Source organism: Diadema antillarum, unplaced genomic scaffold, assembly GCF_040938485.1.
Source record: "Diadema antillarum isolate AM-2024a unplaced genomic scaffold, OU_Dant_1.0 seq00000437_RagTag, whole genome shotgun sequence".
In the NCBI taxonomy this organism is placed as follows: domain Eukaryota; kingdom Metazoa; phylum Echinodermata; class Echinoidea; order Diadematoida; family Diadematidae; genus Diadema; species Diadema antillarum.
The window spans coordinates 1,027,311-1,047,109 of NW_027271414.1; the positions used below are offsets into that span (position 1 = coordinate 1,027,311).

At 40.5% G+C, this 19,799-nt stretch overlaps 2 protein-coding genes across 2 annotated transcripts in view; both read right to left on the reverse strand.

Moving 5' to 3' along the window:
- Window positions 1-805: 805 nt before the first annotated feature.
- LOC139732578 (palladin-like) lies at window positions 806-19,796 on the reverse strand. Its single transcript, XM_071643430.1, has 3 exons — window positions 19,175-19,796; window positions 3,949-4,242; window positions 806-897 (listed from the first exon to the last, which is right to left on the reverse strand). The coding sequence occupies exons 1-3, from the start codon at window positions 19,425-19,427 to the stop codon at window positions 806-808; spliced, it is 639 nt and encodes a 212-aa protein (XP_071499531.1). The 5' UTR covers window positions 19,428-19,796.
- LOC139732579 (uncharacterized) overlaps window positions 19,745-19,799 on the reverse strand; it is a 179,261-nt gene continuing 179,206 nt past the window's right edge. Inside the window, exon 11 of the mRNA XM_071643432.1 lies at window positions 19,745-19,762. Within this exon, the coding sequence (XP_071499533.1) occupies window positions 19,745-19,762 (18 nt within the window). The remainder of the gene's footprint in view (window positions 19,763-19,799) is intronic.

Below are 19,799 nucleotides of genomic sequence, written 5' to 3' on the forward strand. Positions count from 1 at the left end.
GTTTGTTGATGTGCGCGGTGTATTTCGTAATACGAAAGCAAACACTGCACGAAAGACACTGCGAAATACGTCGCGAAATACCGTGGTATTTAGAGAATGGTAATTCAAACTTGGCGCCAAATAAGGATGCGAAATTTGAATTCGAATAGTGCCACGAAGTACCACCAACCGTAAAGCTAAAGAGGTGTGTTTCTCACGTGACCTAGACACACTTCCTGTCTTTTTCCCGTCTAGGAGATATGCGTATGCACAGTGCTTACCTCCGAGAGGTGTACTTCCGGACCGGGATTACCACGGTATCTCGCGAATGAGAGAACGGTACCACTGAAATACCGCGGTATCTATTACCTAGGTATCTATTATTACCGCGGTATCTATTACCGGGGTATCTCTTACCGTGATTTTTCGGGGTATTTAACACCACGCTAATTCTATACACTAAAGTCAAATATGTGATTTTCCAATAATCTTTCAAGGACGAGAGATGACTGATAATGACGCTCTTCTTTTCTCCCTCTCGTTAATAATAATTTATTTGATGCAGGAAATAATTATGACCTGTTGAGGGATATACGATCCCACCAAATAAATCTTTTCACCGGGTAAGAAACGTGACACCTCGGCTGGGTAGAATTTATGAGGTCTCCTGATCAGTTTACGTATAACAAGGTTGCGAGGAAAGTTAGACAGTCATTAATTTTAATGTACATATCGTCACAGGTGTATGCAACGAACACCAAAATCTCTTTTTGAGGTCATCAGACCCTAATATAAGGAAGTAGAATCATCACTGGTTTATTGGATCTCACCTGGGATCAATGTCTGATTCGTCGATATGTAGAGGGTTGTTGTTAAACACCGTGTTCTCATCGGCACTTTTGGTCGGTGGGTCGATTTCTGCAAATACGAAAAAAAAAAACAATCGTAAAAACACTAATAAGAAATGGTCATATCAAATTTCAATATATCTCAAGTCTTTTTTTTTGCATAGAGCAGGGTAGCTGGAAAAAATCTTAGACTTTAAGACAAGCGTAATTTGGAATGAAACGGATGAACTCAGAGCAACAGACGGGCAAACATATCGGCAATGTCAGACAAAAATGGAGGAAATTCAACGGATAAGATGTCAGCTATCACGTGACACAATATGGTGCCCTTCCAGCAGCTCGGAATAACGGTCTATTAAAGTCACGTGACCTCGATGCCTTCACTTCCTAAATAGACAGAAATACCATGTATAATTACAATAATAATAACAGAACGAAAAGAACCACCTCATTTTTATATAACACGATGTGTATAAACATTAATTTACGTAATCTTCATAATCTTGCCTTCCTTTTTTTTTCAAAAGGTCATGAACACACCTTTAATTTCGAATCATCCCCCCCTTCCCGAAAATAAATGATACTTCCTCCTCAAGAGATGACTATTTTGAGGTGATCATTGACCATGTTGGTTGACTAACAATCAGAACAGAAGTAACGGAACTGAACGGATCATTCTGAAATATATTTGAATTAAATAATGTCCTCTGTATCATGTCAGTGTTTACTGATAAGACTTTATTCATCATGAATCATGCTTATGACGAATAGTATGATACTCTGAAGGCTAACACAGACTGTTATTACTGAGCAACAAACAGGCTAGGTGACAAAAATGGTTGGCACATCGGGCTAGCTTAATGGCACCACAAGACTTACGTCATTCACGTCAAAACTTTATGCCTTTACTTAACATGCCAATTGTAGTGATAATTGTGGTTCGATCAGGACGGGGTAAAACTGATAAACAGTGATAGAAACAGGAAACGGTCGAATTATCGAAGCCGCCACGGGGCGACCCTTATCACTGAACGCAGACAACATAGAAGTGACAACTTTGTGGGGGAAACAGTAGCAGAGTGCATTCTGTATGATAACAGGGATGTACAGGATGAAACATTGCACAACCAAACCCTCCCTGCCGGTATGATACACGTTATTTGTGTGTACACCACGAATGTGGCTTGATGTGTATAGGATTCTACAAATAAGGGCTGAAAGACAGAATTTACTCATTATATACGAAATGCCAATCACATTTTTTGAGCATTCATAAAATTGGGGTATTTTGGCATTGAATTTTCACGTAAGTGTTATCGTCACTGGTTTTAATCGTTTTTATCGCTGATTTTGCGAATAGTCGCCCACCATCATATTCCTTCCCCGTAAAAGACGAGGTAAACAAATCACTAAGTAGAACTGATTCATCGATAAACACACGGTCGATTGCATTTATGAGGAAACCAAGCATCAATACAAGGAGTATGTGACATCATTTCTCTAACAGGCCTCCTCCTCCTCCTTCTTCTTCTTCTTCTTCTTCTTCTTCTCCTCCTTTTCCTCCTCCTCATCCTCCTCCTCCTCCTTCTTCTTCTTCTCGCCCTCTTCCTCCTTCTCCTCCTTCTTTCTTGTTCTCCTCCACATCCTCCTCCTTCTCCTCCTTCTTCTTCCCTTTCCCCTCTTCCTCCTTTTTTTCTTCTTCTTCTTTTTCCTCCTCCTCCTCCTTTTCCTCCTCGATCCCCTTCCTCCGCCTTCTCACCTCTTCTTCTTCTTCTTCTCCTTCTTTTATACCATCTTTTCCAGTTCCCTTTCCTTTTCTTCTTCCTCCTTTTATTCTGTAGTCACGATAAATCTGCCCACCAGCAGCAGCTTTCCAGTTTTAAAAGAGGCCTCATAAAGATGGTACGCACTCCTGTGACTATCAAAAACCACATTGGATTCCCTACTATCCCTAAAGATGGGCCCGAGAAAGTTGGTGACGACATGTGATACTCTCCTCAAAGCAAAATGAGAGGTTGTTGCAGCACAAATACATGGGACGCAAGAGTTATAGAGACAAGGTATAAAAGACTGAGATATGAAGAAACAGAGACATGGGAGGGAGAGAGGGAGAGAGGGAGAGAGGAGAAACAGACAGACAGACAGACAGACAGACAGACAGACAGACAGACAGACAGACAGACAAACTAATCTTCACATTTACCTTGCCACATCTGTTTACCTGCTGTAGTTTACCCCTAATGTAATGCTGAGGTCTCCCACGAAAGCGTGGGCGTTGTAACGAGTCCATCAGTGTAACGAAGTGCTGTCAAGTATGCTACTGTACACTTCCGTTTCGATCATAATAATTATGAGTAGCCTACTCATAATTATTATGATCGAAACGGAAGTGTATCTTTATCTGTTTACCAAGGACAAGCTTAAATTATGTAACGCAGAAATCATATCCTTCCGCCGTACTGTAATATGATCTTAGGAAAGAAAAATCAGGTCAAATACAGTGACTGACACAGATACTCGAAAACGGCAGCAAAGACGGAATATTCCTGACAAAGCTGCAGATCCGGGGGTTGATCACTTATGAAAAGAAATATAGATGGAAAAGATGTACTACTTTAATGACTGCCGTGATGCAATATATTAGTGACGCATTATATTTTAAGTGGCATTCCTTACTGAAACAAAAAAAAAATTCAATACAATACAAAGGAGACTTGAAAGCCACGTACGTAGTCAAAAAATCACTGATTTTTGACTTGCTTTGTGTTCGTTTGATGGTCAGGGCACTCCATCTTGCCCTGATTGTGATTGATTCTAACTGACGGAAATTTAACTTCAAACTTTATAGGCCTGTACGTGTTAGGTTTAGGGTTAGAGTTAGGGTTTGTGTTCTTTTGACGGTCAGGGCACTCGATCTTGCCCTGATTGTGATTAATTCTAACTGACGGAAATCTAACTTAAAAACTTTATAGGCCTGTACGTGTGAATCTGATAAACTTATTTCAAATGAAGCACTCTATAATCCATCTTCTATCTCTCCCTCTGTTTCTGAATTTTTGCGTGTAATGTGCGTGATTTCGCTGATGATAACAATACTAGATTCATTAAGGTTTCAACCTACCGACTATGAGTTCTGCGGAGCTGGAGACCTGACCGTGCTTATTCTTGGCCACGCAGGTGTAGATGGCGTCATCGTCCTCTGTGACGTCATCAATGATGAGGGCGTGGATGCCGTTGGCGTTGCGCACGAAGTGAACGCGGTGACTCTCCTGCAGGGCTTTGCCTTCTTTCATCCAGGCCACCTCCGGGGCGGGTTCCCCGTCCAGCTTGCACTGCAGCCGCCCGTTGGCTCCTGCTTCGTGCACCTCGCAGTCGGAGAGCTTTTGTAGGAAGAACGGAGGTCGCTTGGGCTTGGCTGAGAGGGGGGAAATGGATGAAACGTGAGAACCGAGTTAATCCAAAATGTCTGATTCTGGATAACGGTTCAATCTCATGGCTTATCCACTTTGAGGATAACATTCAGCTATTGAGACATTATTGTGGATGCTTAGGGTATGAGAGTGAAAAAGATGTTTCTTTCAGTTGATTCTAGTTTCGAAGAATAAAGAGTATGTCACATAAAATTGTTGGATGATTCATCGCACTCTCCTTGGCCAACAATTTCATTCCATTTACAGTTTTCATTTCCACGTCATCTTCATTATCTGCCGACTTACAATGTGATTAAACATGTCTCCACATTGTCCTAAAAAACAACAACCAGCGAACCGATAAAAGATAGTTAAACAAGCAAATTAAGACATTAACAAACATACATTCACAAACTCCGCACAAACATAATTGGTAACAAATTCATGTGCGAAGTCTGATGGATTGTGATCATTAGTGTGACAATGACAGGTCCGGTCCTCTGTGAGTGCCATGGTAATAGACCCACTAGGTAAATAAAACAGCGCCCTCTTTCGTTCTAACTATGATGATGACGATGACTACGATGTTGATAATGATGATTTCTATCATCACTATTAGCATTTTAATTCCATGACATCCTTATCATCCAATTGTATTATCAATATCATCATCATTATCATCATAACATCATAACAATCATCATGATCGTGAATAGCCATTGACGGCAATGTTATATTTCAGAAGTTCCCTGTCACAAAGCTATGGTGTTGGTTTCTGTATTGGCGGGAAGACGCACACTTCGTTGTCGCACCATGGTTAATACAAAAATTATGGACTGCATTGGGTAATATTGTTATCTGAATGTCTTACTGGTGCTATTAAAATTAGGGGGTTTTCATCACCAATATTACGCAAAGAGCCAGAAATCTAAATCTCACTAGTTTTGTCCTTCTGTGTCTTTGTGTTCCTGTGACCTCCGTTTTAAACCTGAAACGGTTTGCAATTGAATGCGCAACACACCTAATAACGAACATGAAATCACACAATCAATTAAAAATGGGGCTGACATGAGACTTCAACAAAACAGTGCGAGAGATGATTAAGATGTAAGTGACTAATTTCAAATTCATGTTGCGTGGACGCGATCAGGGGCAAATCCATGTAACAAGAATGACTAATGTCCTATACATTCATTCACTACATTCGTAAAAATAGTTACAGCGGAGAGATTAACATGGGATGATACAGGCTAAGTGACCTCTCGCAGTTCTAATTGTTCAAACTAGTTGTCTTCGTTAAGTGTTTTTTTTTTCTAACGTTTGCTTCAAAGACACCAACCTTGTAAAAGTGCGTGCTCGCGCGACCGTGCCAGCTAATCGTATTACAGAGTTAATCATTCTCAATGGAGATTATTCTGGTCAAATGCTTAACGCTGCTCGCGTACGCTGTCACTCGTACCCAGTCACATCGTTTGTCTATACATGGGACGAAGGTACAGTATCCGCCATGTCCGCATTCTGTTCCGAGACTTTAATGGGCGACTTAACGCCTCCTTAATGGGGGAGAGATCACCCCTCTTCAAGAGTTTTATGGTGGTTACCCCTCTTCAAGAGTTTTTATGGTGGTTATTCCCAGCGACCAAGGATCGGAATGCCGTCGCACGTGAATCATCCCCGCACAAAACAAACTCGCACCCCATTTCATTGTTTTCAGGGCATTCCTCGTCGGTTTATACGCCAGCCTTTAAGAAGGTTTCATTCAAATTAATGCCCGCATCAGAAGTCAGAAATATTCGTTCAAGAGGTCAGCGTATGTATTTCTGGAATGTTTGCTCCTTAGTCACATTCAGTAAGTGATTAAGGAGAAATCCCCAAACAAGGTAGAGGATACATAATAATAAGATAGAAAACTACATGCAAAGATTACCTGTACTCAAGAAGCTTTAGTTGTGGTTTGTTGTTCGAAATGTTCCTACTAGTACTATACAAAATATTTGTACTTGCGGTTTAATTGATCCTGAGAAATCCACAAGTCTGGACGAATGACTAATAATTGGTCACACTCAATGCTTGACCACTTAACAGTACAATGACAGGCGATAACCAAACATCGCTGGGAATAATATGAGATGAATTCCAAGGACTTGACCAACTAAACCACAACTATGCGTATCATCATAGGCAGGAAAAGACTTGGGGCCCTACTGGACAGGCACCGATACAACATTACCGAACGTGATGAATATACCATCAGCAATAACAACAATAAAATTCAGTATTTGAAGTGATACTACAAGTAATTATGGTATCTAAGTGGTCATAAGATATGTTATGAGAATCGCATTGTAAGTGGTAGGAACATCTTTGCCAGTGTTTGCAGCACATCGATCCTCCCCCTCAAAAAAAAAAAAATGTATTTTGGGTCAACGAAGCAGGATAGGCTTCGTTGAACTTTTCAAGAGTTTTTAATCCAAAATTGATGTGGAACTGCCAGGTTATGAAGGCTAAGACATTAGTCTAAACACGAAGAACAGGTCAAGGGAAGTGGCGTTATAACTTACAGAGCCTATTTTTTTGCATTCTTCATTTTTAGGCCAAAACCCTTTGCTGTAAAACTCTACGCAATGCGATGGTCTGAACAGAAGTTGACACCATACTATAGTCTCGCAGGAGACGTAAGCAGATACCAAGCAAAGTGTATTTGTACGAGTTTGTCAGAATCTATTACCACTATCCTTGTTTTTTCCCCAAGAAACACGATCACTTTTCATTTTCTCACAATCATGATTGACAATAGCATCTTGCCTCCCTGGAAAACAAGCGCTTTAAAACGATCAAAAGTTTTCTTAATTTTACGCCCTGTGCTACCTCAGCAGGAGTTAACTAGACTTAAATTCAACTGCAATTGTTTTCAACCAATAGCTCACAAGTACACGGTGTTTCATAAACGGAAAATCAGTGCTCTACTACATCATGTGGTCTAAACAAACAAAAAATTCACAAGCTGGCCGTCTCCGCTCGTGAAATCTTCTGCAGCATGACCATCTTTGGAATTTGGGCGCCAGGCCGTTATTTTCATGCAGCATACTGTAATGTCGACACTCTTAAGATATAGGCCTAGATCATATAATGTGCTGCTGATGATGAACAACGCTTTCCAACTCATCCAGTCTCAAGGACAATATACTTAATATACCATGTCAACAGGCTCCTATATGTCGCTGACAGTGAGAGGATTAATCTGAATTCAGTGTTCTTGTCACTGAAATAACATTTCCTGTGAATCTCAACTCGTAAGTGCTTAGTTTAACATCTACAATATCGGAGAATGACGTTATTATTCGATACAGATTACTTCCTATATATCAGCCAGAGGCGACCATCTTCCATTAACTGAAAATGCAGGATGCGAAAGAGAAGTATCAAACACGGTCAGTTGATGAATACAATACTGTTAATCAATGAACAATAAACAGATACAAACAATCCACAATAAAGGCCAATTAAAAGTATGATTTGTGAAGACAAACATTCAAGCATATCTACTGTCAAACTTATGTAGCATGACTAATAACTGAAGTTTAGGAACAGGTAGGGCCTACTTGTTATCTTTCTCTCCCCCTTCTGCCCTTTTCCGTTTAACCCCCCCCCCCTCTCTCTCTCTCTCTTAACATCGCATTACATGTATGTAATGTCATGTCATGTCATACAAATCTGTATGTATTTGTATTTGTAGTTCTCTCTGATATGCCTCGTACAAATTTTCTTGTAAGAATGTTAGACTGTGTTGTGCAAGCTACGTAAGGTTTCTGGATTCTTTCTACTTAGCCGAGCTGCGTATCGGATTCACTCGCTGTATAGGCCTACTGACAACAAATTCACAAAAGACAGCGTCAATACAGGCGCCCCAAACCAACGTCTATAGTTTACCCCTATACCCTATAATCTCCCCATTGCAATGTCCCAGCATGTTAAAACAGTGGAGGTGTGGTCCCCCATGGTAAAAACCTTTTCACACCAAACCGATCACGCTTATGTCGTCTGCACACGTAAAAAGAAGACCTTGGTATCGAATGGCTTAACACCTGAGCATAAAGAGAGTGCGGGCCATTCTTGATAGAGGTTTTTTGATTTCTACTTGTGTCGTGTTTGCAGAGCGCTTTCACTTTACATAATAAAACAGGGGCATACTTTCTCGAGTAGGGTCGAAGTCGAGTCGAGCATGTCTCGCTGAAGTCATGGCGTTGGATCTCCGCCATGGTGGCTACCTTCAGAAAAACTCTCCATTGCTGAAGACGACTGGTGGGTAAACAGGTTTGGAATGTGAGGTCAAAACATTTACTAGGTGGATTTAGAAAGGCGACAATAGGGTGAGTGTGAATGCAACCGTGTAGCGAGAAGACTTGAGGGGCCTGTCCGCATTTAGAGGAGGAGGCGGGGCTCGAATTCGAATCAATCACATCGCGGTATCCACTTCCAAGCATGAATGGACAATCATACCTAAGAAGGACGATAGAAATCGAAATAATTGCGATATCCATCGAGAGAAGGATGAGTCAACAAAAGACGGGACCTGTTGCAAGGTGGCACTTGTAATTGATCGCAAAGAATATGTTACAACTAGTTGAAATTCGGTTACAATCAACTCCGTCTGCGAATGTCTGCCGAGGCTCCTATGATTGCAATAGAGGGGAAGGGGAATCAATTATATACAGTTTGTATACTGCATGCCCCTAAGCGTGAAAATCTGTGCTGTGCTTTGTAGTTGCGGAAATGTTTGCTTTATACCTGTCTCGAAATGTCGCCGCCAAACAACATTTACTTTGATTCTATATTGTGTTAATTGGGTTTTTTACGAGGCTAAAGATATACGGAGCCTCTTCGCAAGCCTTATACACACAATAACACATCAATGTTATCCAGTCTATTCAAGACAAAGAAGAATCGGGCCAGCCAGCATTAGATATATTCGGTGTTACCTGGCTCCACGTCTTAAGGTGATGAATCAAATCGCAGTTATACGCACTCCGTTCCCTTGTTCGTGAATTTCTTCTTTGAGCGCTTATCACCCCCCCCCCCCCCCGTGCTGAGAATATATCATCTGCTATATTTACTCAATTTCCAATTGAAAACAAAACAAAACAAAACAAAACAAAAACAAAACAAACAAGGAAGCAAACAAACAAACAAATGTCCAGAGATATTCGAACCCATGATCTACTGCCTGCCTGGCAGCGACACAGGTAGGCCTACAAGGCTAGGACGAATATAATGAGTGTCACTTTTATGGAAAAACGGGTACGAAAGAGTATATCTTTATAAGATGTCTGCATATGTTTTTGAGTCGCCAATCGTTTCCAGCAGTTCGAGCAGGATGAAGGGCTGGTATTTCTATTACCTGATATAATGAGGAGCACAACAATCCCTATTGGAGATGTGAACAACCCATATGTTATTCAAAATCGAATTATTTATCAGAATATCAAGCTCGAGTGAATACTTGGCTTATTTAATTTGTGTTTTCACACTTTATCGCAGTCGACTTGCATCCTAAGCCTCGTAGTTTATCTTGTCTACAGTATGGGCATTTCATATGTAAATCAATTTGTAGCATTCAATTCCTATAATCGATTGTACACACCGATCGATTTATGTAGGTACCCTAATCATGATAAATGTCAACTGGAAAAAAAAAAGTTTTGAGTCACAATGAATTTAGGATAAACTAATGTATGTTATTAATTGGAATGGTGAATAGTCTTTGAAACAGGTTCTATTTGACAAACGCATCCACACACAAACAAACAAACAAACACACGCACACACACACACGTCTATCCCTTTAAAGGACAAGTTCACCTTTATAAACATAAGGATTGAGAGAATGTAGCAATATTAGTAGAACACATCATTGAAAGTTTGAGGAAAATCAGACAATCCGTTCAAAAGTTATGAATTTTTAAAATTTTTGTGCAGCAACCGCTGGATGAGAAGACTACTGCAGTGTATGAATAACTTGCGTACAACAATATAAGGAAAATATAAAGAGAATTTCACAAAATTCCATCTTTTGAAAAAAGTACACATTCCCCTGACTCGTTACCAACAAATGTTATGGGCAATATTATTCCCCCTGCCTTTAGAAAGAGGCAAGTCAAGAGCTCTTTTATTATGCGAAAAAAGTGAAAATATGTTGAATTTTCTTTTACATTTTCTTTATACTGTTGTACGCATATGACTCACAAGCTGTAGTAGTCTCCTCATCCAGCGGTTCCAACACAAAAATTTTAAAAATTCATAACTTTTGCATCGATTATCCAATTTTCCTCAAACTTTCACTGATGTGTTCTACTAATATTGTTGCATTCTCTCAATCCTTATGTTTATGAAGGTGAACTTGTCCTTTAATGTTGACAAGGCTTGTCAGTGACTAACCCTTTACCATGGAGCTCTACGGAACACATGATACCTCCTCTGACGGCCTTCAACAGGCATGTCTGCATCTTTTGCCACTTGTGTGAGTATGGGTGTGTGTTGGAAGTTTGACTCATGAGGGTTCCGTGAACTTCAACATAACCACGTCCCCACTCATCCCCCCACACACAAACACCTGGTAAATGGGTGTTAAGCAACCCCATTAACATTGGCACAATACATCACAAGATCTATCAGTCAGTACGTGTCTGAGACTGTATACATTATTTGCAAGATTCGATATGCTGTAATTTTGTCTCAGCCCCATGTAGGAAGATATATCACTATCATTACACTAGGCCTGCCGAATCAATCATACAAATGAAGACAAGTTCAATGAACTGGTCTGCAAGGAGACAAATTAATAAGTAACAGTCAAGATTTCATTGTGGTTCCTGTTAATAATGTAGGCCTACATGATGATGTTCAAGTTCTTTATACAACTAGCGACAATGCCTATACAACCTGCAAACACAATGTACTTTAACGTCGACTGATCTCTCCCGAATCTGTTATGTTTCCAACATGATGTCCTTGGCAAAGAACATGAAAGTATAAGACACGCTCTTCGAAAGGTGCCTCATTTTATTGCTCCATAGTGCAGGGAGGGACTGTTGGATGGTTTAAAGGACAAGTTCACCTTCATAAACGTGTGGATTGAGAGAATGCAGCAATATTAGTAAAACAATTTTGTGAAAGTTCGAGTAATATTTAACAATCTGTTCAAAAGTTATGAATTTTTGAAGTTTCAGTTTCGCGATTTCTGGATGTGAAGACTACTACACAGTTTCTGATGTCATACGTGCAGAACGATATAAAGAAAATACAAACAAGATTCAGCATATTTTCACTTTCGCTCGCATAATAAAACAGCACATGACTTGCCTCTTTCAGAAGGCAGGGAGAGTAATATTACCCTCAACATATGTCGGTTGCAAGTTGAGGGAATGTGTAGGCCTACTTTTTTATGATTTTTTTTTTTGGAATTCTCTTTATATTTTCATTATATCATTCTTCGCATATACTATGACATCATACACTTCAGTAGTCTTCTCACCCAGCAGTGACTGCACAAAAACTTTAAAAATCTATAACTTTTGAACGTATTGTAAGATTTTCCTACAACTTTCACTGATGTGTCCTTACACTTTATATTGCTGCATTATCTCAATCCATGTGTATATGAACGTGAACTTGTCCTTTAAAGAAATCGAGTACTTCTGGCAGCAAAGATCGCCCCGTGAGGTCACACGTTAACTGCTCTCTTCATGGTCAAAAATACGACATCAGGAAATCAGAAATGTTGATATTTCTTCTTTCCCCCTTTTCCCTAAAGGACCGTAAAACACTTTAACTATTCGGAGATGGTAATAAACAATATTTCAAGGACGGTTTTCATTTCTCTCAACTGATCACATTTTGTTAGTTTGAGCAGGGAGGTTTGACACAAGTCTGACGCATGTGACATTAACAAAAGCCACCGTAGAATGCAATGTGATGGAATAACATGGACAGGGTGGTAGTTTTGAATAGGTATATCATGTCGACTGCGCAATTATACATTCAATCCTTGCTGTCCTGAAGTCTGGCAAGGTTTCTGAAATCCAAGAACAATTACAGGAACGAGAAGATACAGGACTAACTGAGATGGTTACTACACGTTTACCAGTATTAGTGGCCCAATTACTTTAATGTTTATATCCGATAATGATGAAGGCCTATTTGGGGCTGTTTATATAGATGATAAATGATCCATTGAAAATAAATGCCGACTATACATGTGAGAAGATAATTAAAGGGAAGCAGTCCTGAGATTTTCACTGTACTGATAATTAAGAAGAGTAAAAAATATAACCTTTCACCAATTTATACGCGTGGACATCAAAAATTGTCTCCGTACGCGATTTTTAAAAAATAATTCCTGCAAGCGATCGTGTAAGAGCCTGCCAAAAGGCGCAACGTCATTGATGCCCTACTCTCAAGTTGACAGCCGTGCCTCAGAAAACCAATTTAAGTGTTCAAAATGATCATATCCGATTTTTTCATAAAATGTGACAATATGTGGTTTTATCATTTCAAACAAAATATTTCAAGCTTATTTATATATACAATTAATATAAAAATAAATAGTAAACATGTATTTATAAATAACTAGGGATGACGAGCAGAACACCGCTGGAAAGAGTTGTGCATCGATGACGTATGACTCTCCGCCAAGACTTGCTCATTTGCAGAGTCACACTTTTTTAACCGAAATGTACGAGCTTATTTGGTGATTTGAAAGTTTGTTTTTGATGAAAGTAGTTCATTGGAGGTACCAACAACAACATGTTTTTTTTAATTTCGTGAGGACTGCGTCCCTTTAACACATGAGCAAACTACAGCAACAATGGCAATCCCCTCAGAACTAACACCTCGGAATATCATCAGCACTGTGTTCCTCCTGGTTGTCATGGTAACGGAAGAGCTAAGTGTGTACCGTGTTTTGTCATCCATTGCCCTCTCCATCTCATTTACAGTGAGTGTGGTGGCTTTGAGGGGTAATGATTTTTTTAGACTGACTCCTTAAAGGACAAGTTCACCTTCATAGACATGAGGGTTGAGTGAATGCAGCAATATTTTAGAACACATCAATGAGAGTTTGAGGAAAATCGGACAATCCGTTCAAAAGTTATGAATTTTTGAAGTTTCTGCTCAGTCACGGCCGGATGAGAAGACTACTATAGCTTGTGATGTCATATGAGTACAACTATAAAGAAAGTATAAAGAAAATTCAAGATATTCTCACTTTTCTCACATAATAAAAGAACCCTCGACTTCTCTCTTTCAGAAGTCAGGGGGAATAATATTACCCCTAACATAAGTCAGTTACGAGTCGAGGAAATGTGCACTTTATTCAAAAAGTCAAGTTTTGTGAAATTCTCTTTTTATTTTCCTTATATCGTTGTACGCATGTGACATCATACACTGTAGTAGTCTTCTCCTCCAGCAGTGATTGTACAGATATTTAAAAAATTCATAACTTTTGAACGGATTGTCGGCTTTTCCCCAAACTTTCACTGATGTGTTCTACTAACATTGTTGCCTTCACTCAATCCACATGTATATGAAGGTGAACTTGTCCTTTAATTCGTGTTAAAAACGTGACACTTGTCTTCATATAGTATTATGTTCACTTGTTTTCACTTATCTTGCTGTTTTCATGGCTGGCGATTCCACATCTTCTAATGTACAAGATGTTACAGGCCTTCCTTCGTATTATTCACTTCGTAAATAGCAGCGTGCTGGTAAATGATCAAAGTTGAAGTACTAGGCCTATTGTTTCCATTCAGCAAAACACGCGTCCGAGATCAAAATCTTGGTGAAGAGTATCTTTAACATGACGACGCACGCGACGGGGGAAGAAAAAGCTCTAACTAATCCCTAAAAATTCGACTACCGCGTCTGGGTATACCGGGTATCGAAACTGGATGAAAAGAAAATAAATTTGAGAACTCTTAACGGCAAAGAAAAAAAAATCAACGTTTTCTCTTTCCCTCATTTTTCCGTTTCTTCTCTGCCCCTGTCCCCTCCCCTCCCCCTTTCCCCTGTGGCTGCATCGGCACTCGTAGGCTCAACTCCATGTGAGACAGGGGCATGACGTGGTGCTTCTTCAGCTGGGGTTGTGGCCCATTAAGGATGAAAAGTCCCCCCCCCCCCATCTCCCCATTTTGAGGTTTCCCCTTCTCTCCTTGTATGCTACTGCATTCTTTTCGACCATAACATTTTGTCCCATCAATGGAGTACATGTGTCATTTCTATACGTTAACAATTACGACAAATGCTCCAAACACCAATACCAAACCCACTTTCTTTAGAAAGTAGTGTCATTACTTCCAACACAACTATTAGTTTTACTCATATTACAATACCATTACCGCTACATTTCACGCACTTTCCGTCTTCTCCCCACCCCTCCTCCGCCTCCGCCCGTTTCTTCGCCCCTCTCTTTCAAATCCCCTCTTTATTCCTCTGACAGAATAATGCCCCCATTCATCAGCTTATGATATTGTACGAAAACGACTTTTTAGGCAATTTCGCAAGTCATTTTGGCTGCTCTTGATATCAATGTAGTCATCAAGCCACATGAACGCTGGCTTGCTTTGCAATATATTGCAATAGGTGCGCAACTGTCGAATTCACTGTGGTTTACGCCATGGTGTGACTTGGTACAAGTCCCAAAAGCAGCATGTTTGGCGGACAAAGGTAGTGCCTTGTAAGAGGAACCACATGACGCAACCACAGAGTATGCCCCTGACGAAAAAAAAAGGTAGGAGGAAGGGGGAGGGGTGCAGCATTGGAACTTGGTTGGGGCAGCATCCCTCTATTGACAATGTCAAGGCTTCACTTGGGAAAAAGGCAACAGCTTATAGGTTTTGCAACTTCCTATCAACCACAGTTTTAAGCAGGTTTTCACCACCCCCATCCCTCCGGATTTAGTCATTACTCAACGGTGATTTCATTATCCTACACGCTATGGCAGGGGAAAAAAATACACGTTTATCTATATCTCTAGATGAGAAAATAGACATTGAACTTTTCAAAACGGAGCCTCGTGATGTCGCAAAAAGGGGCACATTACCTGACACCCCATCCTCCTCAAGGTATACACCCTTTGTCGCTGCTATCATCCAAGTTAATCGAGAAATGACACGTTTCGGCTGGCGACTCGAGCCTCCCCATTTCGGCGGGGATCCGAAGGAGGTTAAACGGCATGGTTAGGATTACACGCAACATCAGAAATCTAATAACATCCATCAGAACATGTTGAATGGCTAACTTGGAAGCGAGGCATACCAGCGAGCAATTAAGATATTCACCTCCAAGTTTCGACTACCCTCTGACTTCTAGCCTCAATTCAAGCATTCTTGTTGTTGTTTTTTCTTTCGTTGTCGAGTATCGACAATGTTTTAGTTTTATCTCGTATATGTTAATTACTATGTTGCTTTAAAACGTAAAGATTGAAACAAGACCAAAAAAAAAAAAGAAAACACCACTAAAACAAAGCAAAACATAGCCAAAATAACATTTTTATGACTAAGTTCGTCAAAAAAGTGAAAACTAGCGTCTCTAAAGTTGTTTTGCTTCATCTATGTATGACGCATAATGATAAAACTCGTCAACGTGAAGATGAAGTCTACTCAGACAGGAGTGTTGTATGACTCACGTCTTACAATACTGCCATGATGACAGAGCAAAACAAACATCGTAATTTATTTCGAAGAATAATGGAGTGAGGAATATTTCGTTCTTATGGCATAATGGGAGAATCTTTCATGATACACTGTATTATAGAGATTGGCATTCCAAATCAGACTGACAGTCCGTTTGTTGTTGTTTTTGGTTTTGTTTCAAGTCGTCATGCTGCACACACGGAATAGGTAAAATAACTTTTGCTCTATAACTGTAGAGTTAGACAAAATGCATTATACAAGTTACTGGTAACTGTATTTTCTACTAATCATACCCAGGGCTTGCATAATACATTCTTTCTATCATAGTTCCATAACATTATTAACCAGTTGTTAACGGTTTCGAAATTGACTTCACCTAAAATCCTATAAGCTGTCGTGTGTTTTGTTTGTCTTTACCTTCCCTCATGAGCTTAAATTGCTTTGTCTCGAGTTTAAACCACACAGGCCTACAAGCTGGATAGATTCGAATCGGCTATCGTCTATTTCTCATTGACTGTCACTTTATGAATCAACAGACATGAGATGCAACGTACGAACATCGACTCAAAGGAGACAATCTAAAATACAAGACATTTTTTTTTTTGACTTGAGCTATTTATAAACATGTCGAGTTTCATTTTGTTGTATGCGTTTGTGGGTGATCTACAGAGTGGATGAACACCTAGTACTCTAGATTTTTGGCTGCCTACAGGGATTTGAAAGGCGAGAGTTACTGAAAGAAAGGAGGCCAAGCCACTTTCGGGGGTGCCTGTCGAGCCCGCCCGATCTGACCTATACGCGCCCGCTCCGTACAACCACCCAAAGCACACTATTAACACCTGCGCGCTTCCATCTCTTCTCAAATATTTCAAAACCGTACGCTGAACTTGTCACACTGCTACGCGGACAGCTCGGCGTTTTGAAAATAACACTTCTTGGCAAATAACAAAATTCCATTAACGCAGTTCTGAAGATGAAGGTGTCTTTCGTTATCCTTGTCAGATATAACTTACTTGTCTGGTATCATTTTCTCGCTCTCTCTCTCAGAATCTACGATATGTCAAAAAATGGAAACCCGATTCTCTCAAAAGAAAGAGTGTATTGGTAAGTTTCCTCCTGTTTATCATTCTTCAGATATCGCTCACATGTAACCGCATAGTTTGGAGAATTCCGGGTCGTCTATTATTACCACGTGCAGAATAGGAACCCCGCAGGCGTGCGTGATTTCGGTCGAACGTGAAAACTCGCAACTATTTAGTCCAGCCTCTCCAAAAACATATATTTCGTCGACCAAAAGTGCCATACACATTCACGCACACAACAAACACACATATGTGCACCATACACTTGTACATACAGCCATACATCCCACCAGACCGCACACAAGTGTCAGTTCATACATTCATATACATTTAGGAACCTACATTCCCATGATTCCATCTAGTCTCTTTCCAGTCATTATGAGAAATATTCCTGAAGTTCAAGTCTAGTTCTTATTTCTCTAGACTTTGTTACATGAAACGATCCATGGTTTGATGTGCTTAGTTTATGAACTCGAACGCATCCTCTTTTTATCTGTTGGGTTTACTGCACCTACAATATGAAAATTAATTCTAAGGGGACGGGTCCGTCTAAAATTCGGGAGTTCGTAAACGCCATTTAACACTGAGTACAGGGTGAAATAGGTTACTTGGATTCATGCTGTTTCCTTTGTTATAGGCCTACTAAATGCAAGACAGAAACAATTCCCTGATGTTTTGTGCAATGTTTTGTTCCATTCATTTCGTCCGAGAAAAGTATAACACTATACCCCGCCCCTTCCTTACTCACCCCCTTACCCCTTCTGACATATCACGTTCCATCACAGACCTTCCTAGGTGATTTACCCACTTTCGATATCGAACAAAGATGCTTTCAGGATCGGGAGCCCATTTGGGGAGGGAAGGTCGTGATACTCCCCATCGAATCAGACACAATGTACCTTGTCGGCTCGACTGTTTACCTCCAGCCGTTGTTCGCACACCCCATTCATTATTTCCCATTCGTGAATGACGACGGAGCAATAAGAACACGGCTCAAAAAAAGTGGGTCAAATGCATTCAAAAGCCGACGCTAAGAGAGCGGTAACCCTTTTTTTGTTTCGTTACCATGGTATCGGGATTCCTTCTTGTTCCTACTCTCTTCTGGGGATATAGACTCTTGACGATAGAATACATCCGCCCTGTGACAGACGATAATACCAAGTTAGACCTAATGGTTCATTTCGGGTGAAGGGAGGCAGAGTACAACTGAGGTGCAAAGTGAAGGACTCTGACCCTGATACGTTAAAAAGTTTTGAAGAAGGCAGGTGGAATTTCGAATCTTAATGAAAGTGCAGAAAGTCATGTAGGCTCTCTATGCCTATTCTGTCTATCTCACAAGGGTGTTTTTTATTTTCTACTTCATTTTCAACTCAAGTCCTGTCTAGACAAAATGGATGTTGACATCATTTGTTCCATTGGTTTGTTTATTTGCTTGTTTGTTATCTATTTTTACTTATATTATGCCAAAAGTTTTGTCAGAAAATATCATGAATCATGTACTTATGGGTATGCCTATAACCAGGCCTACTCTACTTATGTATGCATCACCTTGTATCAATTTGTATAGGGGCTTACATTTGGATGTGTCTTACGCTTGTCTGATTCATTGAAGTGAGTCATGTGACATCATGTCTAATAATTACAATAGTAATCATTCTCAATGGCGTGCGGGTTCTGTTGATCTGCGAACAACGCAAACAGTGCACTCTTTGGCAGAGATAACGGTGGAAAAACTTTAGACAGTCCATTTTTTTGTTAGGTCCCGTGTATGTAATGTACAAAATACAGAAGTCATCAATAGCCATGCCAAGAAAGATGAAGATTGTCCTGCACACTAAAAGGGCTTATCATGGCATATAATGGTATATAAACAATAACAGAACATTTCAACATCACTTGCAATCATAGGTATTTTCTTTCATTTCGCTAAAGCAAGTTTCTTTCCAGAAAAAAAAAAGCTGATGATCAAAGACAGTTAGTGACATTTGAGTTCTCCGTCCACCAATTCTTAGCAGATACATGGGGAATAGCCATTTACCATAACATTGAACTCAGCGAAATGACATTTCCTCAACAGTTTCCTCAATCTTTCTTTCATCGACTTTGATTCCATGTACCAGACTCTTTTCTGATTAGCAGTAATTAACTAGGCATGTTGTTATACTCACATGTAACAATGAGCTCCACAAGGGCCGAAGATCGTCCGGCCGAGTTGACAATACGGCAGGTGTATAGTCCAGCATCTCGCGGTGCCACGTTAAAGATCTCCAAGAAATGCGTGCCTTTCTCCTCGTAAATCTCATGTCGACCCTCGTCCGAAAGGGGCTTCCCCCTGTACAGCCACGTGACTTCCGGTTTCGGTTCGCCCTCCATCTCGCACGAGAACGTTGCCGATTCGCCCTCCGTTGATGTGAGCTTCATCGGCTTCTTGATGAACGCCGGCGGCTTTTCGCGCGGCGACCTGACATCGTAGCGCGACGAGATCGACGGCGACGTGCGCGAGGATTTCCTGTCCGAGAACGACGAGGACGACGAGGAGGCGACGGAAGACTCTGAATCGGAATTGATGACGGTTTCGTACCGCGATATATATGTCGGTTGTTGGCTGCTTGATGAGGAAGTTTTCGAGGCGGAAGTTGTTGGTGTAACAGTGGAGACTGGTTTGGATGTCTCCTTACTATCATTACTCCTTAAACTAGATGTGACGCTACGCGGAGAGTCTACCGACGTGGTTTTCGTCAAGCTGCTCTTAACGTCTATTGATGGGGATTTCGTGACTCCAATAGTCGAATG

Bases quoted from the DNA above. Each gene is read 5' to 3' on its own strand.
- LOC139732578 (XM_071643430.1), bottom strand. From the start codon at position 19,427: ATGAAGCTCACATCAACGGAGGGCGAATCGGCAACGTTCTCGTGCGAG. The intron at 4,243-19,174 runs GTGAGTATAACA...CCCCCCTCTCAG, and splicing joins TGTGGAGCTCATTGTTACAT to CCAAGCCCAAGCGACCTCCG. The intron at 898-3,948 runs GTAGGTTGAAAC...TCGTATTTGCAG, and splicing joins CTCCGCAGAACTCATAGTCG to AAATCGACCCACCGACCAAA.